At 50.0% G+C, this 22863-nt stretch overlaps 1 protein-coding gene across 1 annotated transcript in view; it reads right to left on the bottom strand.

The window, feature by feature from the left end:
• Positions 1–22863, bottom strand: part of MROH7 (maestro heat like repeat family member 7) — a 45076-nt gene that overhangs the window by 2524 nt on the left and 19689 nt on the right. Inside the window, exons 10-21 of the mRNA XM_068537539.1 lie at positions 21627–21739; positions 21043–21219; positions 20503–20657; positions 18210–18348; positions 15805–15995; positions 13655–13792; positions 11703–11817; positions 6661–6801; positions 5795–5974; positions 5047–5202; positions 4638–4760; positions 417–519 (exon numbers count right to left, since the gene is read on the bottom strand). Of these exons, the coding sequence (XP_068393640.1) occupies positions 417–519; positions 4638–4760; positions 5047–5202; positions 5795–5974; positions 6661–6801; positions 11703–11817; positions 13655–13792; positions 15805–15995; positions 18210–18348; positions 20503–20657; positions 21043–21219; positions 21627–21739 (1731 nt within the window). The remainder of the gene's footprint in view (positions 1–416; positions 520–4637; positions 4761–5046; positions 5203–5794; positions 5975–6660; positions 6802–11702; positions 11818–13654; positions 13793–15804; positions 15996–18209; positions 18349–20502; positions 20658–21042; positions 21220–21626; positions 21740–22863) is intronic.

Genomic DNA, 22863 nt, shown 5'->3' with positions numbered 1-22863 from the left:
GATCCCCATCTTACCGATGATCTTACAGATCTTACGGAGGAGGCTCAGTGGGAGTAAGTGACTCAGTTGGGGTCACACAGAAAGGGGATCATGGAGCTGAGATCCTAGTTCACTTCTCCACTGTGCAGCTTGGCGCCTCCTGCCGAGGTCAACAGCAAGCTCCTGCTGGGTCTGGACCCGGACCCCACCGTACTCAGGGGGGAAGCAGCAGTTCTGCATACAGATGCCAAGGTTGTGACCTTGGCTCACTTCCCAAGCAGTGATCTCAGAGGAGGGGAGACCTTTCTAATTTATACCAAGGCTGTCTGCTGGCCAAGTCTTGCACCCAAGGGGAGGCATCCACCCAGTGCCAGAAGGGCCGCAGCTTCCTTCCAAGGGGAGGAAGCGGTAGGACTAGTTCTGCTAGGGCAGGTTACCTATGAACATGACCGAGGACTTCCGGAGGGAGGCCCTGGAACTCTTGGTGTACTCCAGGCTCTGGCTGAGGAACATGAAGGCACTGTCTCGATGGGTGGCCACCTGGGACAAAGAGAAACCTGAGAGTGCTGGGCCCTCAGAGGGACTACCCATCCACCCCTCCCAAAGCTAGGAATGGGGACCATGTCAGGCAGTCAGGTCCTGGCTCCTTGCCTCCTAAACATCTCTGCTACCCATTCTGGACTCTCCCAGAGGCCAGGCCTCATGTTCTCTTAGCTGATTGCAACAGTCACTTCAATGGTCCTCCTGCCTTGGGCGTCTCTTCTTCCAATCCACCCACCTGCTACAGCCGGAAGGTAAGTTCTAAAATGCAAGTCCAGGGACTTCCCTGGTGGCACAGTGGTTAAGAATCCACCTGCCAGGGCTTCCCTGGTGGTGCAGTGGTTAAGAATCGGCCTGCCAATGCAGGGGACACGGGTTCGAGCCCTGGTCTGGGAAGATCCCACATGCCACGGAGCAACTAAGCCCGTGAGCCACAACTACTGAGCCTGCGCGTCTGGAGCCTGTGCTCTGCAATGGGAGAGGCCGCGACAGTGATAGGCCTGCACACCGCGATGAAGAGTGGCCCCCACTCGCCGCAACTGGAGAAAGCCCTCGCACAGAAACGAAGACCCAACACAGCCAAAAATAAATAAATTAATTAATTAAAAAAAAAAAAAAAAAAAAGAATCCACCTGCCAATGCAGGGGACATGGGTTCAAGCCCTGGTCTGGGAAGATCCCACACGCCGCAGAGCAACTAAGCCCATGCACCACAACTACTGAGCCTGTGCTCTAGAGCCCTCGAGCCACAACTACTGAGCCCACGTGCCACAACTACTAAAGCCCGTGCGCCTAGAGCCCATGCTCTGCAACAAGAGAAGCCACCACAAAGAGAAGCCCACACACCGCAACGAAGAGTAGCCCCTGCTCTCTGCAACTAGAGAAAGCCCGCACGGAGCAATGAAGACCCAACACAGCCAAAAATAAATTAAAAATAAATAAATAAATTTATTTTAAAAAATAAAGTAAAATGCAAGTCCAGCCAGAGCTGAGAATGGACATGGCATGCGAGGGACATGACTAAGGAGACAGGTTTGACCAAGGTAAAGGATTCAAGTTACAGAGCAGTGGGGAATAAACTAGAGACTTAGGAGGGTCTTAAAAGTCCTTAAAATCCAAATAGGAATAGGGCTTCCTTATGCATTAGAAAATACTAAGCCAACATTCATTCTTAATAGGGCAATGACAAAGCAATGTTTTGGGCAAAATAGTCTGACAGTGGTGTTCAGGTTGGGTGTGATCAAGTAGAAACTAGGGGGCAGGCAATCTGCTAAGAGACTGTTGAGGGAGATGAAGAGAAGTCTGATCAGATCACTCTCCTGTTGACAATCTGCATGTCAGGGAGTAAACTCCTGGGCCTGGTGGGCAAAGTGTTCATGATCATGTTATTTCTCAATCTCAACTTCCATCACCACCTCCATGCACACCATGCTCTGGTCCCAGGTCATGGCCCAGCTCTCCCCGGATCTGTACCTGGTACAAGCTATTGCTCCTGACTGGAGTGCCTTTCCTTCTTTCCTTCCTGATGAGTTCCCTCTCATTCTTTGACACTCAGCTCAGAAACCATCTCCTCCCCAAAGATTTCCACAACCATCAGGCAAAGCTGATCCCACCACTCTTGATGTTTCCATAGCATGTTGCACAGCCTTTGTCATGGCACCTATGACATTGGACTATAATTATTTATACCTATCTCCCCCACTGAATCTGGTGTTCCCCCAAAAGAAGGGGCCATTTCACTCAGCTCAGAGTCCTCAGTACCCTGGACAGAGCTTGGCATGGCACAGGTACCCAGAAAGTGTTGGATGAATGAATGAATGACTAGGTTACCGACCCCTTCTTAAAGCTAAGGCTAGAGGTTGACCTTCATATGAGCAGAGCTGCTGATGCCTGGAGAGCAAAGAAGAGACTGAGAATCCGGAAGGGCTTAATGCAGAGGTCACAAGCTGGCAGCCCACAGGCCACAAGTGGCTGGCAGGGCAGGGGCCAGCACAGTGTTTTAAATAAGCTAAATTGATTGTTAATTAATGTCTTATAAAAATCTAGATTTTCTTGTGAAACTGGAGGCCCTGGTGAGAGTGGGCTGCATGCTGAGCTGGAGCTCTCCACTCGTGCTTTCAACAGAGCCTGGGGGGACCTCCCTGGTGGTTCAGTGGGTAAGACTCTGCACTCCCAATGCAGGGGGCCCGGGTTCAATCCCTGGTTGGGGAACTAGATCCCGCATGCATGCCGCAACTAAGAGTTTGCATGCCGCAACTAAGAAGCCCGCATACCACAACTATGAGCCCGCATGCCACAACTAAAGATCCCGCATACCACAACGAAGATTTCGCATGCTGCAACTAACACTTCGCGTGCCGCAACTAAGACCTGGCACAGTCTAAATAAATAAATAAATAATTTTTTTTTTTAAAAAGGAAAAAAATAAAATAAAACCAATGCTTAAAAAAAAAACCAAGAAAACCCAGAGCCTGGGCACTCCAGGTTGTCACAGCCCTACCACCTCCACGTCACTTATAATCATTATCTGCGCAGTCACAGATCATGGTAAGTATTTGAATTAGCAACCCTGGTCAAACACTTCCTCCAGGCCTTTCTCCCTCTGTAAAATGAGGTAAAATATTAGGCACTGGATTGCAGAGGTTTTGAGCATTGTTGATAACGATTATTGTTGCAAAGTAACAATCTGTTACTTTGTATATTTTTGTTAGGTTGGTGGGAGAATGGGGATGCTGTAGGCCCCAGCCAGATCTCCCTTAGGGTGTAAAGGATTTATTCCCCCAGGTACAGATTGCTTTGGTGGAAGAGAACTGCTGGCCCAAAGTCATGACCCTTCCCAGGCTGGCTGGCATCCAATGACAAGGCAATCCACAACCTCAAGACTTTCTTCAAGGGACAGAACCGGAAACTGACAGATGCCTGGGTCTATGTGGAAACCTGACCCCTAGTTCCAATGTGAGGAATCTCAGCATAGTGTTGGCTGAGACTTCCCCTGAAACTACACTGCAGCTTGACTCCTCCCTCTGCCACTCCTGCTCTCTGCCCTTCCTTCCACAGGGACTGATCCCAAGGGTGCTCCCTAATAAACCTCCTGCATGCCAATCTCTGCCTCAGAGTCTGCATCCTGGGGAACGCAGCCCATAACAACAGGGAAGGTAGATGGGACTAGATGGCAAAGCTTCCCAAATTGTATGTGGAGGAACCAGGCTGCATCTTGCAGTGCAGCATTTCACTGTATATATAGCTCTCTCCTACTGCAGGATGTTCTCAGGTGTTATCTCGAAAGGGAGTTCTGTGGTTAAATAACTTTGGGAAACCATGAATTAACCATGAAACATTTCCTCAGCACAGAACATCTCAGAGCTTTAATGTACCGATGGCACTGCAGATCTCCAAGAGGAAGATGAGGATGCAGTATTTCCCAAACTTATGTGTCTTGGAACTTCTTTTCTCCCCTGTGGGGCATATCTTTTAGGACTGGTGTTGCGAAGAATACACACTGGGAATTACTGTTGTAGAAAAGGGAGCCAATGGAGCCCTTCAAGCACGGATATAATATAGACAGACTGTGTTTTAACCAGACCATTTTGGTGGCCTGAATGGGGAATGGACTGGAGGGGATGAGATTCAAGGCTTGGGGACCCACTGGATGGCTGGACCAATGGCCCTGATGAGAAACAAACATGACCTGAACTAAGGGTAATGATAGTGGGGAGGGGGAGGGAAAGACAGATTCAGAGGTATTAAGGATATTTAAGATTGATCAAAGGTGAAGGTGGGGGAGAGGAATAAGCCTCAGAGAGTTTTAGGTTTCAGCTTTTGGGGATCTAGAGGGACAGAGCAGAACTGACATGGGATGGGCATAAGTTCAGAAGAGACATGCTGAGCTTAAGGTGAGTGTGGTTCACTGGGGGAGATGTCCGGTAAGCCATGGAGAGGGAACACCAGAAGTGGAGAGAGGAGTCAGAGACAAAGATGAACTTCCAGGAGCCAACAACTTGTAGGTGGTAATGGAATTGTCAGTAAGGATGCTCATGTAAAAAGAAGAAAGAGGCAAGGAAAGAACCTGCCACCTCCAGCATACTCATAAGGACCCACTGTAGTCTTGGAAGCACTCACAAGGTACTTGCAAATTTTGGCCACCATCTGCTGCTGGTTGTCCCAGGGCTTCCGACTGTAAGCTCTTTTTGGCAATTCCCAAGTCATGAAGCAAGAACAGTGGAACAGGGTCTTCACACATTTCTGGGGGCCAACAGGAAGAGAACACCAGAGCTGTGGAATTCCAGGATAGCCAGAATGTGTTCCCAAAAAAAAAAAACTGTATGAAACTGGATTTTGGAAAAGCAATTCCTATTTGAAACATACAAGCGAAGTTGGCTGTTTTGAAGAGAAATACTGACATGGGTACCTTTGGTAAACAGACTTGGCCAGACATAAATAAACTGTCCGGTGATGGATCATCTGTGATTCTAGGTTGGGTTCCGTAAAGAGGGGTGCGCCCTCAGGGCTCAGGGCCGTGCGCACTCACCTGGCTCACCTGGGCATTGCCCTCTTGCATGGTCAGCAGCAGGGGCACCAAGGTGCTGATCAGCTGCTCCTCCATGGCCGGGGTGCGGGGCCACCGCAGCTTCCGGACCATCTTGCCGTACAGGTTGATGCAGGAGGAGCGCACGTCCTCTCGTGACTGGGGCAGATCCAGAGGCTCAGGCATGCTCCGTCTTCCAGGAGGCTGCCTGGGCCTCTGTGCCCCACATGGAGGCACATGGCCTTCCTTCCACTCATTCTGAGGGCCCCTCCAGGGGCAAGTCACACAGAGACAGAAAACAGTGAAGGCCACCTGGTGGGGCTGATCTGGGGCTGGCGTCTCCCTCAGCAAAGCCTAGGTCTGGAGCTCTGCCCGCTCTTCCCAGCCAGGGCCCCCACTAGCCTAAAATGTGCCTTCGTGCAAAGTGGGAAAATGCCCCCCTCTGCTGAGACCAATCAAAAACCAGTGACCTCTCTAGGTGGACCAATCACAGTGAGGCAAGTCTCTGGGGAAACTTGATGACACAAAAAGACCTCCCTCTGTGAGAACTAATTAGAAAAGGAATGTTCTCTGTGCAAACCAGTTACAAAGAGATGAGGACCAGTTGGGACTAGTGCCCCTTCCCCTGGGCTGACTCGGCCTTGCCCAGGTCCCAACAGGCTGTGGGAGCTACTGCAACTCCCAGAGCAGTAAAGAACTGCCCTCCGGGTGCCACCCCACCCCATCCTCCCACCCCCATGGGATTCCTTACATCACTGAAGTGTGGCAGCAGGATCTGCAGCATCTCCACATAGACCGAGCTGTCCATCAGCTTCCGGTCCTGCCCCTTGAAGATGACCTTGATGTTGTTGACCGCCTCCACCACCAGCAGCCCATCCAAACTCTTCAGACCCTTCACCATGGAGGGCAGGAGGGCCTGCACCTTGGTGGTCTGTGGAGAAGGAGCATTTGGGATGGGGGCTCCTATCTGTGCTAACAGGTGGGAGACCCAGCCTCTGATTCACTGAGATGAACTTGGTCAAGCAAGTCCCACCTCCAGGCCTTTGCTTATGTTGTCCCACCTGCCTGGCATGCCCTCACTCAAGCTTCTGCTGTCCCCAAAGCCCTCTTTGGCCTCACTGACTCTTTCCTAGCCTGGATACCTGAGGCCCTTTATTGTCTCCCCCCTTCTTGGCACTATATAGATGACACCATGCATTGTTAGTTAGCTTTCTGAGTCTATATCCTGTCCCTTTGTCCCTCTAAATCCTAAGCTGCAACAACAGTGCCTGGTAGAGAAAAACACAGCACTTTTAAAAACGTTAATGATATATCAACAATCTGGGACTCAGTTTCTTAATCTGTAAAATAGGAATAATTACTGTCATCCCCAGCCCCTCCTGTACACGCTGCCTTTAGGGTCATTGTGAAAAATCTGAATTAGAAACTATTTTCTAAAGAATAAAGTATAGAGGGAATTATTAAGTGATACCCATTTTACAGATGGGATAACTGAGGCAGAGACAGAAATGAGCTCTGATTCCAGCCACCAGCAATGGAGAGTCAAGGATGGCTAAGCTCCATCCTTCCTCCTGTCAGGGGCCTGGCTGGGTGGGCTCTCCCCTACGCTCCCCTCACCTTCTCAGTCCTTCGGGACAGGATGACCAGGCCTCGGATGGACAGCACCTTCATGATGGGGTCCCGGTGGCTCAGGCCTTCTGCCATCCGCCCCAGAGAGTATTCCTCAGGGATCCGTCGCACCTCCTCCATCTGGAGGAGCTGAGGAAGTAAGGGTAATTACTCCCTGGCCCAAGGGGTACCTCAGGCCCTGTTTGCCTCTGGGGCCTCATTCACATCTGCCTACCCTCTAGCCCACATTCTTACCACCAGCCAGCTTCTAACCAAGCTGCCCATCATTCACGGAATGACCCAGGCTGTTTTGTCCCCTCTGTGCGGGCAGGATGCCCTTCTGCCGGGGCTCTCACCTCCACTCTAGCCCCAGCTCACCGTGCACAGCTCCATCCAAAACTCAGCCCCCCTGAAGCCATGTTTGACAGTGTCCCCAGGCCTCACCTAGGCTGACTGCCCCCTTCTCTGGGCCCCTGGGAGCCCTGAACATGGAAACCTTAGTGCCCCCATGTGCTTATGCATCTGCCTCCCATATCCTATCCCACTGGCGGCTTCCTTGAGGACACAAACTGAGCCTTTCTCCTTGGGCGCCTGTTAACTGATACAAGCTCTGGGGTGAAGTGTGTGCTCAGGGAACACTTGTTGCCTGAGTTCACATCCAACAAGAAATGATTCCTTTCCTCCTTAGAATTGCCCTCTGGGACTTCCCTGGTGGTCCAGTGGTAAAGAATCTGCCTTACAATGGAGGGGACGTGGGTTCCATCCCCGGTCAGGGAACTAAGATCCCACATGCCGCGGGGCAATTAAGCCCGTGCGCCACAACTACTGAGCTTGCACACCTCAACTAGAGAGCCCTTGTGCCACAAACTACAGAGCCCACGCGCCCTGGAGCCTGCGCACCACAAAAGAACTGCCCTCCTCCAGTGCCCCCCATTGCGGGATTAGCACCACCAGACCCCCATTGTCCCAGCCCCAAACCAGGCATCACTCTCATCTCCTTCCTCTCCCTTGCCCCCCACCTCCAGCACCCAACCGGTCTTCAGTTCCTGCCTAGTTATCCTCATAAGCACTTCTCCCATCTGCTCCCTTGTCCTCCATCTACTGTGACTATTGAGACCCTATGTCTGTGATGAGAAGAAAGAGCTGGAGAGAGCAGGCAGGACAGTTGATGGGGTGGGGAGTGGGGGAGGCAGGAAAAGTGGGGCTCCACCTACCACCCGCCCTCCACCCATCTATACAACACCGCTGCTCTGCACCAGTGTGTTGGCACTGTTCTAAGTGCTTTATGTGAACTCACCTAATCCTCATCAAAACCCTATGAGAGGTCAGAATGGCCATCATCAGAAAATCTACAAACAATAAATGCTGGAGAGGGTGTGGAGAAAAGGGAACCCTCTTGCACTGTTGGTGGGAATGTAAATTGATACAGCCACTATGGAGAAGCTGGGACGAAGTGAGAGAGTGGCATGGACATATATACACTACCAAATGTAAAATAGATAGCTAGAGGGAAGCAGCCGCATGGCACAGGGAGAGCAGCTTGGTGCTTTGTGACCACCTAGAGGGGTGGGATAGGGAAGGTGGGAGGGAGGCGCAAAAGGGAGGGGATATGGGGATATACATGTAGGTATAGCTGATTCACTTGGTTATGCAGCAGAAACTAACACAACATTGTAAAGCAATTATACTCCAATAAAGATGTTAAAAAAAAAATAAGGATAGTATTGGATTATAACCCAAAGAATCAAGTAAATATCCACGAGTCTGTATTTCTATAAAAAAATGACTGAATAAATATGTGAAAGTAGAAGGAACAACTCTTACAGAAGAATTCCAACTAATAATTGTAGGCTGAATGAAGGAAATAGAAAAATCACCATTAGAAAACCACAGGAATAATGGCTCCAGGCAGGATCCATTGATGAATGCTAAAATTAGGGGGTAAAAGTTTAAGTTGCCTAGTTTCAAAGTCTCTCTCCACATATATTTCTTAACTACAAAAGGATACGTGTTACCCTCACAGTCAGAACCACCTTCACCAACTGACGAAAGTTAACATCATCAATAATAAGAAGTTAAAATAGAGGTCATGGGCCCCCTGACATGATGCCCTGAGAGGTCACCTCACCTATACAGGTTCTTCTCCTAAATGCATAACCTCAGTCTAATCATGGGAACACATGAGACAAAGCCGAATGGAAGGACATTCTACAAAATACCTAGAGTTAGTCTTTCAATGTGCCAAGGCCATGACAGACAAGATTAGAGGAGATGAAGGAGGTCCCATTAAGTCAACTAATGTGCAAGGTGGGATCCGGAATGGATCCTGGAACAGAGAAAGGACATCAGTGGAAAACTGTGAAATCTAAGCAGTCTGTAGTTTATAGTATTGTACCCACGTCTTAGTTTCGATTATTGTACGATTTTTATGTAAGTTGTTATTGTCAGGGGTAGCTGGGTGTGGGATATACAGGAACTTTCTTATTATTTTTCCAGCTCCTCTGTTACATCTAAAATTATTTGAAAATAAGAGTGAAACAATAAAAGATTTAAAATTTTTGCTTAAAAAAAAAACCCCTATGAGATAGGCAATTCATTATCCCTGTATTATAAGAAAGCAAGGCACAGACAGGTTCAGCAACTTGCCGAAGGTCACACAGCTCCCTTGAGGACTTCACCCGCCATTGGAAGAAGCAAGCACACACACAGTCACAGCATGGGGGGCTGGGGGAGCCAGGGAGGGACATCTGAGCGACATCAAAGCACCACTGTGAACATGGTGGGCCTGGCTCTGGCCAGGAGTGGGCCACCTCTTCTGGGGAGTGGGAGAAGGACTGAAGCTGGGTGAGGACCCCTGCCCCAGGGAGGGAGGGCCACTGCTCAGGGCTCCAGGAGAATGCTGGGAAAGGTTAAGCCTACTGTCCCTGACCTTGTGGACACAGGAAGCCCAACCTCCACCACCCCTCCGCCAAGAGCCCCTGTGGCAGCCACTAACAGACAGAGGACCACCTCTCCCACGAGGCTGACCAGGATAGAGGAGCCAGGCGGGCAGACCTGGTCTGAATCTCTCTGGACAACTTGAGCTGTGTGACCTTGAAAACTGCCTCTTACCTCGCCAACACATGAGCTTCACAATTCCTGGTTTTCAGTGCTGCTGTGCTGATAAGTGGGGTAGCAGATAAAAGAGGTCAGCGTGCTGTTCGGCATGTGGCAGCCCCTCAAGAAATGGCACTTTCCCTTTCCTCACCAGGGTCATGGGGGAAATTAGAAGTAGACCCCAGCAGAGCTGAGGCTGTAACCCCGACTCCTGGCTCCAAGACACACGCTTGTCCTCTTGGAGGTGACATATTCTGCTGGTGCCTGCAGAGCCAGGCAAAGTGTTCACTTGGGTGCTCACTCATCCATTCTATCCCCACTTCTTGGGGGCCCTCTTGGAGCTGGGTCTAAGGATGCAACATAAACACAATGTAGTCCCTACTCCCTAAACTCACAGTCCACTGGAGAGGCAGAAAGGTGCAAGAAGTGCCGGGATTGCCATGCTGCCCTCTGCCCGCCTGGCAATCTTTACTCAAGGCCCAGCTCAAATGGCACCTCTTCCAGGAAGCCTTCCTTAACCTTGCACTGTCTGAGCAGACAGTGAACCTCTGAGCCCCACTGTACAGACCCTGGTGATAGCCCAGACCCCCTGTGTGGCAGCCAGCAGGTCACAAGAGGAAGATGGGATGGCGGTTAAGAGAGTGGGTTTTACAAATGTCCATCGACCAATGAATGGAGAAACAACATGTGATATGTTCATACAACGGAATATTATTCAGACTTAAAAAAGAATGAAATTCTGACCTGCGTTACAACATGGATGAGCCTTGAAGACATTATATTAAGTGAAATAAGCAAGACATGAAAGGACAAATATTGATGAATCCACTTATATGAAACCTAGAATAGGCAAATTCATAGAGACAGAAAGTAGAATGGCGGTTACAGGGGCTGAGGAAACGAGGGAGGGAGAGTTAGTGTTTAATGGGTACAGAACTTCAGTTTGGGAAGGAAGATGAAAAACTTCTGAAGATGGATGGTGGTGATGGTTGCACAAAAGTGTGAATGCACTTAATGCCACTGAGCTGTACACTTAAAAATGGTTAAAATGGTAACTTTCATGAAATATATATTTTTTACCACATACACAACCACAAGCACACACACAAAATGAAAGAGAGAGTGTACTTTAGAGCCCAGGTGTCTGGCTTTGAATCTTGGATCAGCCACTTATGAGCTGTGTGGCCTTGGGAAAGTTACTTAAATCTGTGCCTTGGTTTCCTCCTCTAAACTAGGGGATGGAATAGTATATGCATCATAGGATTATTGTGAGGATTAAATGGATTGATATGTGTAAAGCTCTTAGAATATGCCTAGAAGATAGTAAGTGCTCAATAAATGTTGGCTATTGTTATTGGCAAGTCTTCCCTTCTGGGGCCAACCCTACCAACCTTCTCCTGACTAATCTCTCCCCAGTACCCACTCCAGTACCCCCATACACTCACTCAGCTTAGTTGTCACTTCCTCCAGGAAGGCCTCCCTGATGTTCCCCCACCCAACATCCAAGACTTTTGTTCTCCCACCACAGCCTGAACTGCCCCCATCATAGCACAAGTCACTCTATAGTACCCTGTGTTATAATTGGGATGTGATCTGTCTCCCCTCCCATACCAAGAACTCCTTGAGAGCAAGGTAGAGTCAAATTCATATTTGTGTCTCCAATCTGGTACCTGGCACACAGAGGTGCCCAGCAAAGGTTGGTGGTTGCCTGGGGCAAGGGGGAGTCTGGGAAGAATGGAATGGGGTGGAGGGGGTAGAAAGAAGAGGAGAGATGGGAGCGAGGAGGGAGAGAGGGCTACGAAGCCTTTGTACTCAAAAGAAATCATGTTCAGGAAAGACTCTAAAGTGTTAAGTACTTATTGCACAGGAGAAATGACCCGCAATGGGAACTGAGGCCTGTGCTCAGGGGAAGGCCCGGGGGGACCCCTGCCCCACGCCCAGTGCCCAGTCTGTACCTCCACGAAGAAGGCAGTGGCGGTGATCTTGTGCTTCTCATCGCCTCGCTCCAGGAGCGGGATGAGCAGATAGAGGATGCGGCAGAGCTCCTGGCAGGAGTAGTGCACCATGGCCCTGGGGGTGGGGGAACAGTGCCCTTAGGCTCTCCAGCCCTGGGGGGATGTGCTGGGTGGGGGCCTAGCCCCAACACTCAAAACTCTGGGCAAGCCCAAGTCACCTGGGTTCCTGCATCCCCAGGGTTTCCCACCTGGACAGGATCTCAGAGACCATTTGGTCTAACTGCTTCATTTTACAGATGGGAAAACTGAGGCCCAGAGTGGGAAAGTGACTTGCCTGAGAGCACAGAGCAAATCAGTAAGAAAGACAGGCTTAAGACCCCTGAGTGCACAGGACCACTCCAGCAGGAAGAGACAGGAAGGAAAGGGTGTGAGGACCCACTCACTGGCACCAGGCAGCAGCCAGACGCTTTCAAGTAGTTATTGCATTTGATCCTCACCATTACCCTTTGAGGTAGGTTACTGTTGTTAACCTATTTCATAGATGAGGAAACAGAGGCTTTGAGTGTGAAGTGCCCAAGGTCATAGAGCTGGAAAATGGCAGAGCTGGAGCCCCAACCCAGGGCTCCCCACTCCAGCTGCCTCGTTCATTCTACTAAGCTAGTGGTTTTCAAAGTGCGGCTCCTGGACCAGCAGTATCAGCATCACCTGGGAACTTGTTAGAAATGCACATCCTCAGGCTCCCATCCCAGGCTAACTGAATCAGAAACTTTAGAGGTGGGGCCCAGCAAGCAGCGTTTTAACGAGCCCCGTAGATGATTCTGATGCACCCTCAAGTCTGCACTATGCTTCATTAATCAATGAATCCAGGAAAGTGTGTCAGCCAAGAACAGAGTCTGGAATAAGACAGACTGGGTTCAAATTCTGGCCTTACCACTAGCTGTGTGACTTTGGGCAAGTCACTTAACTTCTCTGGGTCTCGGGTTCCTCATGGGTAACACTGGGAAAATAATGGTGCTATTTCATTGGTCATGGTGAGGGTTAAATGGAATAGTCCATGAATGTACGGCTCTTTGCATGGTGCCTAGAGCATAGCAAGTGCTCAATAAATGCGGCTGTATCCTGAGACCCCTGGGGAGAGCACCATCCTGGACACTCAGAGTGCAGGGCTAAGAAGCAGACTCTTCCTGCAGGAGCCACATTAGTGAAATCAAGGTGCCACCCTTCTCCTGACCCCATGGGAGCCGTGTGTGGTTGGGGGGAAAAGCCCTGATCTGTGTCAGCAGGTAATTTCCAAGCCTTGCCACTTCCTGGTTGTGTGACCTTTGGTATATAACTGTCCCCCTCTGAACCTTGGCACCCTCCCCTGCAAAATGTACATTAATAATCCCTGCCCCACCAGTCAGCATGACGATAATAAAAGCTAACCTGTGTTGAACTCTTACTATATGCCAGGGGCTGTTCAAAGTACTTTAATCCTCACCCTAAATCTTGGAGGTGGGCCCTGTTATTATTTCCATACTACTGGTGGGAAAACTGAGACACAGAGAAGGAAACGAACTTGCCCTGGGTCACACAGCTGGGAAGTGGTAAGCTGGGATTCAGGCGCAGGTAGACCTGCTCCAAGGCCACACTATAAACTGCTCGGCTAGACCATAATTTCTGTATTAGCGTGGGAACTAAATTCATAATGTGGTGAGAAAGGTGCTTCATAAATAACCTAAGTGCTCTGCAATGGCAGGTACTGCTCTAACGACAGTTTGTGGAGTGTGTGCTATCTTTCACATCTGAATTGTCTGACCTCTGAGGTAGATGATACTCTGCCAGTCTCAGAGGAGAGACGATGGAGTGAGGGAAGGGTCTTGCCCAGAGAGAGATGCAAACCCAGGTCTTTCCAAAGACCCTGAGGTCTCTCCCCTCCCTCCAACCCCTGCCCTGGGGGTCCCCGGCCTCACCTGGCCAGCAGGGACACTCCACGGTGGTGGTTCTCCGCCTGCCCCATGAGCTCCCAGCCACCCTGGTCCTCCAGAAAGGTAGCCTCGTATGAGCAGCCCATCTTCAGCAGAAGGATTTTCACCACTTTGACCACCCAGCTGCCAAGACAAGGGGGCTGAGACCTCATGTCACCCTGCCCCAACAGGCCAGACCTCCCTCCACCCAAGTCTCTCCCACCATCAGTTCCATCTGCCAGACAAATTTCTCTCCGCAGCCTCAGCACATGGTATCGTCTGTGATGAGATCCTATCTTGTCCTTACAACACACCTGTCAGGGTAGGAACTGCTTACCCCATTTCATAGGCAAGGAACCAAGTTGCCAGGAGGTTAAATTGGTTTAACCCAAAGTGCAAAGCACTGTTATAGTCCAGGACTCAAACCCAAGGTGTCCTGACTTCAAGCCCAGCTACACAACTACTTGCCCTCTATCCCTCAAAGAGCACTTTTCTGAGCATAACACGCAATAGAAACCAGAAAGGAAAAGACTGAGGAACTGGACTACATAAAAATTTTAAAGTTCTGAATAGCAAAAAACCATCAAATTGTTGCAGGTTAAGTGATAAACTGGAATACAAATGACAAAGAGTTAATGTCCTTAATATATAAAGAGCTCTTACAAACTAATAAGAAAAATTCCCAACAGTCCTATATAAAATTAGGCAAAGAATAAGAACAGGTTGCTGACAGAAAAGGAAACAGAAATGGCATTTAAACCTCAACCACATTCATAATAAGAGAAATACAAACTAAAATTACAGCAAAATACCATTTTTTTCAACTTTCAGATTGGCAAAGATGAGAATGTGCTGGTGAAGCTGTGGGGAAATAAATAGTGTCATATACTACTGGCGGCGGTGTCCTCTGTGGGAGGCAATTTGGCAAACTGGGTGCTTTAGGAGGTCCTTCATTTTCCCTTCACTCACTGGTCAAGAACTTTTTCCACCACATATTCCTATTCCACCATAATATTTAAATACAGAAACCTTCAGATGCACCCATTCTACTTTCAGGAATTCATCCTACATATACAATCACATGTAAGTATAAAGACATATAAACAGCCTCACTTACTGCAGCACTGTTTCTAATTGCAAAATGCTGTGAAGCACCTAAATCGAGAGGATCCTGGTTAAGTAAATGATGGTATATTGGAATCTACACAGAGGGATATTATGCGGCTGTTAAAAATAATGAGGCAGCTCTATATGTAATGATCTCAGAGATATGGTATACAATAAAAGCAAAAATATATAACTGTGTAAGGTCCACTACCATTGGTATAAAAGTAGAGAATGAAAACACATGGGCTTAGCCCTACATCAACCCCCTCTGAAGGGCAAGAAAGAACCTGGTTCTTAGGGCAGATGACTGGGGTAAAGAGAGGAACAGAGACTCCCTTTTAATGCCTTTTGAGATTTTTACCCATGTGCCTATATTACCTGTTCCAATAAATAAATAAAAATCAAATGGTTCAGCCTTGGGTACAAATCTAATACAAATAATATCTCTAGGGAGGGAAGAGGAAAACCGAAATGGTGAGCTCCTCGGGGGAAGCTGATTCTTCCCTGCCGTCCAGCACTAAGCAGAGGACATACCCTGCAGGTGCTCACAAACAGTTGTTGAACACATGATTGGCTCTCTCATAAAAGTATGCATCTGAGGACTTCCCTGGTGGTGCAGTGGTTAAGAATCCGCCTGCCAATGCAGGGACACGGGTTCGAGCCCTGGTCCAGGAAGATCCCACATGCCATGGAGCAACTAAGCCCGTGGGCCACAGCTACTGAGCCTGCGCTCTAGAGCCCGCAAGCCATGATTACTGAAGCCCATGCCCCTACAGCCCATGCACCACAACAAGAGAAGCCACTGCAATGAGAAGCCCACGCACCACAACAAAGAGTAGCTCCCGCTCACCACAACTAGAGAAAGCCCGCGCACAGCAACAAAGACCCAACGCAGCCAAAAATAAATAATAAATTAAAAAAGAAAAAAAAGTGCACGTCTGTTTTCTCTTCTAGTCCCAAAGCTAATTTCTACTGATCAATTGCCCTAAAGACTTTCGGAAGGGCCCTTGCTGGTGGCCCTCCCCCTGCCAGGGACAGTAGGAACATACCGTACGGGCACGAAACCAGAGGGCTGTCCGTCTTTCTTGGCGTCCTTGTGGGAAACCACGCGGCCAGGCAGGTTGAGGCCGATGTGGTAATGGACCTGAATGAGCAGGGCCAGGAGCAGCTGGGGGTAGATGCGCCTCACGCGGCCCATGCAGCTTTTGACAGACAGGAGCTCACAGAGGCCGCTGGCTGCCTGGGGGGGTGGGGGGTGGGATCTGGTAGATGTCCCAGCACTCCTGGCAGGGCCTGGACTGCTTCTCTAGGAGGCTGGCCCTGGATCTTTGCTCTTCTCTGACCCAACTTGGGCAAGCCCAGATTCCCCCCCAAATACCACACCCCAGCTCCTGGCTCTCTGGGTGAGCCCTGCCCCAGAACAATCACAGCGACCCTTTGCCTTTGACACACCCCTGGAAGAATCATGGTGGAAGGATCTCTTCCCACATTTGTGAGGTAGAGTCTTCATCCCACTGTGCAGGGGAGGAGACAAGCTCAGGGGGTGAAGAGACTTGCCCAAGGTCACCCAGCCTCCCGGGGGCAGAGCTGGGACTTGAAGCCAGGTTTTCAGATTATGTGCTGTAGTGAGCCCTGCCTCTTCCTGGTTCATAACACAGGCACACAGACGGTGAGGGGGACACCAGTTGCCTCTTCGTTGAGGGCCGTTAAACTAGGCTGCCCTCACTGCCTCCTCTTAGTGACATGAGAATACACCAACACACAGTGATCAGAGGAGGAGTGCATGAATGCCCAAACCAGGGAAGGAATGGGTGCTGGTGCCCTACTCATTGAACTCAGTGCTGGGGGAGAGAGGCAGAGAGATCCAGTGGTGAAGCACGGGATTCCAGGGCAGGAGATCTGAGTCCTGGCACCACCACTCACTAGCTGTGTGACCTTACATGAGACATGGAATGTCTCTGAGCATCAGTATCTTCCTCTGTAAAGGGATAGTACCACTCGTTCCTCTTTATTTGCTTCCCTCCACCAGCTTGTCTTGCTCTCTGCTGAATCCCCAGAACTTATGAGTATGCCTGGCACATAGTAGGTGCTCAATATCTGTTGAATAAATTGATCAAAACAACAAAAAATTTTTGAGTCTACTGTGTGCCAGGTGTATGTTGGACTTTGGGGATATCAGGCTCAGGCACTGAATTCATGCATCTCACTGATTACTCACACACACACACATGCACACGCTATTGTTAAATCACAGCTGGGGTAAACTCTCCCAAGATAAAGTATGTGAAGCAAAGTATAATATGCACCGATTTGATCTGGTCAGAGAAATCAGGGAGGGCTTTCCTGAGGAGGTGATAAGAGCTAAGGGTTGAGCAGAAGTTAACTTGGTGGATAGCAGTCTAGGCAGAGGAAACAGCATGTGCAAAGGCCCTGTAACAGAAGATAGCAGTGTTTAAGAAGATCTGACAGGGAACTTCCCTGGTGGCACAGTGAATAAGACTCCATGCTCCCAATGCAGGGGGCCCAGCTTCCATCCCTGGTCAGGGAACTAGATCCCACACGTATGCCACACTAAGATGCCCGCCTGCTGCAACTAAGACCCGGAGCAACCAAATAAATAAATATTAAAAAAAAAAAAAAGAAGAAGAAGAAGATCTGACAAAGAACAACGAGGTTGGACCCATGCAAGCAAGAGGATCACGGTGAGGGGTGAGGGCAAGAGGCCGGTGAGGGGTGCAGGGCCTGTAGCACAGGTGGGAGCACTGTGTTACTCTCAAGGGCAATGGGAAGCCATCGAGAGGGTTGAGAAGAACAGATGTGCATTTCTCAAAGATTTTTTTAGCTGTGGTACAGATTGGAGGGGCTGGAGTGGAAGCAAGGAGATGAGTGGGGGTATTATCCAGCTGGCTAGGACCAGGGGGTTGGTGACAGAGGCAGAGAGAAATCTGTCTCTACACCCAGCCCCCTTTCTGCAGTCAGAGCCCTTTCCCTCCGTGTTCCGAGGGTTGACCTCTGAGACTGGCAGCAGAAGCATTTAAACATTTTATGTTGCTAAATGAGTGAACGGGTTACCTCGTTTAATTTTCCCAACTGCTATATGAGGTGGATATTATTATTTCCATTTACAGATGCAGAGACTGAGCCTCAGGGAGGGGAAGTGAGCTTGCTCAGGTTACAAAACAATAATGGAGCAAAGCCAGCCCTCAGACTAAGGTCTGCGAGTCCCAGGTCATTCTGTGTCCACTATTCCAGGCTGCTGCCGTCACTGTAAGTAACAGTACTATCGTCGTCCAGTGGATCACAAACAAGAGCCCAGAGACAGACTTGCTCAAGGCCACACAGTTAGTTCCTGGAAGAGCAGGGAACTAGAAGATGGGTGTGCAGAACTCAGGGGGAGGGGAGGAGGGAGGAGGATGGGATGGGGCAGTGATGGAGCGGGTTGGGGTGTCCTCACCGCTAGGGGCACGACGGAGGCCCGGCCCTTCTTGGTGACAGGCTTTTCCTTCAGGCTGGTCAGGAGCAGATCCAGGAGATCTCGGACGTCACAGCTGGGCTTGCGCAGTATCAGCTGCCTCCACATCTCTGCTCCATTGCTGGGGGGTCAAGGGTGGGGATGGTTAGTGGGGACCAGGGCAGTGGGGCACACCCTGCCGCCCAATTGTTTGGGGAGGGAGAAGGGAAGGTGCCTTTGAAATGGCATCCATGGACGTACCAGAAAATTTCTGGAATGGACAAGAAAACACTCCCTAAGAGGCGGGGGGCTAACAATTATCGAAAACCCTATGACTCAGGTACTTACTTTACCAGGTGCTTTGCATACAGTTTATTACTTCAGCAAATATTGAGCATCTGCTGTCTGCCAGCAGACGTGAGCAAGATATTCAAGATACTCAAGGTCACTGAATTCTTACACTGACCCTCAAGGTGGGTTCTTATTCTAATTTTACAGATGTGGAGTTAAGGCTCAGAGAGGTGAAATCACCAGTCCAAGACTACACGGCTAATGAGCTACAGAGACCAGAAGTGACCAGGCCTGATGACTCCAAAGCCTGTGCCTGTTCTTCTATGCCAAGGAGCCCTTCGGGGCCTGGATCTTGCATTTGTCACATAATGTCAAGGAGGGCCCACTCCTGTCCCTTAGAAGGCAGTATACCAGGCAGGGGAAAGCATCTGGGCCAGCAGGCACCAGCCTGTAGGCACTCCTGTCGTGGGGAGGTGAAAATGCTGACAGGGCCAGTGCACTAAAGGGTTAACAAAACCCTTTCCCCCTTCTGCTTAAGATTTGAACCTTCCATTAACTTTCCAGCTCCGTTCCCCTGGAAACCTGATAAAGATAGTATGTCAACTATGTTGCTAGGCAACATTGCTTATGGTAAAAATGACCCAATTGGTAAATTGCGTCTGGGCTGGAGGAACTATAAATTAACTAGAAGGACCATTGGGGACGCTGTGGCGTTGAGCTTCTCAGGGTGCAGTGACTCTTGTGACTGGGCTTGTCCCTGTGGGGATCCTGGAAGCAAAGTCTAGACAGTTATTGTAAGAGACACTAGTTCCTTTGAAGCCTGAGCCACTTAAGCCAGGGCAGCACCTACACCTTTCACCTGGGAGGACCAGGGCCAATACTAGGGTGAGGAAAGTGAGGCATCCAGGGCACAACATGTAAGGAGGTCCTCCAATCAGGCAAGCACAGGACTGGCACTTGAGAGTGAGGCCTCCTTAAATTTTGTCCCAGCTCTGTCTGGCCTGCTACACAGGCTGCTGTAAGGACTCTGCCCTGTCCTATATCCTGAGTAACTGAGGTCAGGTATGGCCCTGGCAGTCTTGAGTCTGAATGTTTAGTGGCTCCAAGAAGAAAACTCCCTGGTTTCCAGTGAAGCCAGAAAGGGTTAAATTCTTCCAGGTGGGAGATGGGAGTGTGTCACCCCTGCACTGATCTTGGTTTCTATGAATGACACCAGCTCTCCTGGTTAGAAGCGCACCACACTTGCACAGTTCTGCATAATTCTTTTCCATTCACTCTCAACCAGCTACCTTAAGATGTGGATCACATGCTTCTGCCTTGTTTTCATTCAAAGGTGTGGGAGCGTTTCCTGAGCTGGGAGACTGGAGCAGCCAGATTTGTCTCCCCTGCCCATGAGCTCATCACCATCTGGCCACAGTCCCCTCTGCCCATCAGACCAGAGGTCCCTGAAGGCTGACAGCATGGAGCACAGGGCAGGCACTCAGCATGACTGGCTGCATTACTTGTCATGACCACCCATTTGGGGTGAGAATGGGGGGATTATTTCTTCCTTTTGCATATGGGGGAAAACTCAAGCCCAGAGAGGGCAAGCAGGCTACCCAAGACCACAGAGCGTCTGGAGGCAGAATCAGGACCAACACTCAGTTTTACTTTTATGGCATCATTGAAGCGCTCTGGGCTTGGAGTTGGTCAGATACGAGTTTAGGTCCTCATTCTGTTGCTTGCTCAGTAGGTGCCTAGGTCTAGCAACTTCCCATGAGCCTCAGTTTCCTTATCTATAGAATGGGGTTGTTACACTTGTGAGAAAACATATAAATGTGCAGCACAGACACCTGGCAGTGCTCAGGAAGGACTTAACAGTTGTCATAAGCATCATAGATCATAGAAGAGGGACCACCTGGGAGGGCGAGGGGCTCCTCTGGTAGAAGAAGGGATTCCCAGCCCGGGAACAGGGTTATATCAACCCTCTGAAGTGTAGTGGCTGGAAGCCCCCCTCACTTGGTACCTGTCCAGTGGGAGGGGACACATGAGCAGGGCCACGACGACCTCGGTCATGAAGGAACTGGCCAGGAGAGAGACGGGCAGCAGGGCCACCTCTCGGGCCCGTGGCTCCTGAATGTGGCTCAGGTGCACGTAGATGCCCTGCATGATTTCTGGGATCTGGGGTACAGCCAGGGTGGCCAGGAGCAGGCAGAGGCCCAAGTGGAGAAGCCAAGGGGGTGATGGGGGAGCAGGGAGACAGGAGGAGGAAGGAAGGCGGTGACAGGGTGGGGGAAGAGAGAGGGGAGAGGAGGACGCAGAGGGGAGAAATGGGGAGACAGGCAGACAGAGCAGCCACCCCTTCCCTGGGAGACAGCTTGTCTTTGCTGCCCTCCCCCACCCCACACTTGATAGTTGAGCTGTCTTGGGGGCCGATAAGCGAGTTCTTTCTCACCTGCAAGTTGGGAGCATCTAGAACTCAGCCACCAGCAGCCCTACCCTGCCTGAGGGATGAGTGGGCCCTGTGGGGTTTCCCAGCCCAGCCCCTGCCCCCAGGGGGCCTTACCACCTCCAGTGCCCTGTGTCGGTACCGCTCCAGCACCGAGCTGAGTGTGACCTCCGAGGCCAGCTGCATCATCTCCCCCGAGTCCTTCCCCCAAGCCTCTGAGCCACCTTTCAGCCCTTCCAGGGCTGCTAGCAGCAGGTCCTTTACCTGTTGGGGCCCCAGGAAGTCTCCAAATTCCTGAAACAAAGGCATAGAGATCTTGACACACATGGGCAGACCCAGAGTGAGCCGTATATGGACGCACTAACACCCCCAGACATATGCAGAGGTCAGCAGGGGTGCATATACTCAGTTAATCCGTGAGTGTCAAACACTTTGAGGAGAAGCTACAAAAGAAGGGGTGACATGGCCCCTGCCCCCAGAGCTGGTGACACGGCCCACGCACTGTGGCACAGACCAGAGGGGTTGGGAGCCCACAGGATGGGCCTGTGTGGTCAAGGAAAGCATGCAAAGGAATGTAAAGAAGATTGAGCCTGGAAGGATGGAAGGGGAGGAGGAAGCACTGGGGCAGGCTGGTGCTGCCCCTCCTCCCTTGTCCCCATCGCCCCAGGAAGGCCCAGGGCTGATGGGGAGCAGGTGGTCACCGCGATAACACGCAGAATGTTCTGGCACGGGCTGACAGGGTTGTAGGGGCCCAGGAAACGCTTGTTGCTCTCGTACAGCTCCTCCTTATTGGTCTCTTCCTTATCTCTGGCTCCTGCAAGAAAAGAACCTTTTCAGTGAGGACTGACCGCCTATTTTGTTTTTTAACTTTTTCTTAAACGTAGTTGTAGGATGTGCATAAATCATAGGTGACCAGCGGGATCAGTTTTCACGGTGAGCATATCCTTGTAGCGGGCACCCAGGTCAACAAACAGAACACGGTCAGCACCCCAGAAGACCCTCCTGTGCCCCCATTTCAGTCCACTATCTCCCTCCCCCACTCAGGGTAACCACTATTCTGACTTCTAAACCCGCAGATTCGATCTCCTTGCTGTTGGACTTTATATAAATGGACTCTTACTGTATGTTATCCTTTGTGTCTGGCTTTCACTCAACCTTATGTGGGTGAGATTCATCCACACTGTTGCAAGTTGCATAGGTTCACTCACTCCCAGTGCTGTATAATTTTCCATGGTATGAATATACTACAATTTATTGATCTGTTCTACTTCTGATGGACATTTGGGTTGTTTCCAGCTATTATGCATAGTGCTGATCTGAATGTTCTAATACGTCTAATCCATGCCTTTTGGTGACTATAGGTACACATTTGTAGGCACATAGCTAGGATTGGAATTGTGTCCTAAGGTGAGTATGGGTTCAGCTTCAGGGGATATTGCCAAACAGTTTTCCACAGTGGGGACCAATTATGCTCCCACCAGCAGTGTGTGAGAGTTCCAGTGGCTTCACATCTCACCAGTGAATTGTCTGTTCCATTTTTGCCATTCTGGTGTGTGCGTGGCAACACCTCTATTAAATTGCAATTCCCTTACCCCTGGTGTTCCCAATCCCCCTTTTCTGTTTTCTTCTTTTTTCTGTAATACTAATCATCATTTGACTTACTATAGGTGTTACTTGTTTTTTTGTTCGTTGTCTCCTGACAACAAGAAGATAAGCTCAACAGGAGGATTATTGAATTAATCTTTTTTCTTCTGTGTCCCGAGTGCCTAGAATAGTACCTGCATGTGTGGGCTCCTTATTTTCTGCTGAAGGAAACACATTTCAGGAACATTTCCTGAGCCTAACTGTGGCCTGGAGTGGGTCCTACCTGGGTCCCCCAGGGTGTGCGAGACACAGGCATAAGAAAGCGCCACTGAGGCAGAATAACATATGGACTAA

This window comes from Eschrichtius robustus, chromosome 3, assembly GCF_028021215.1.
Source record: "Eschrichtius robustus isolate mEscRob2 chromosome 3, mEscRob2.pri, whole genome shotgun sequence".
Taxonomy (NCBI): domain Eukaryota; kingdom Metazoa; phylum Chordata; class Mammalia; order Artiodactyla; family Eschrichtiidae; genus Eschrichtius; species Eschrichtius robustus.
The sequence above is the reverse complement of the archived record's forward strand: the minus strand, read 5'-3'. Positions and strand labels throughout refer to the sequence as shown.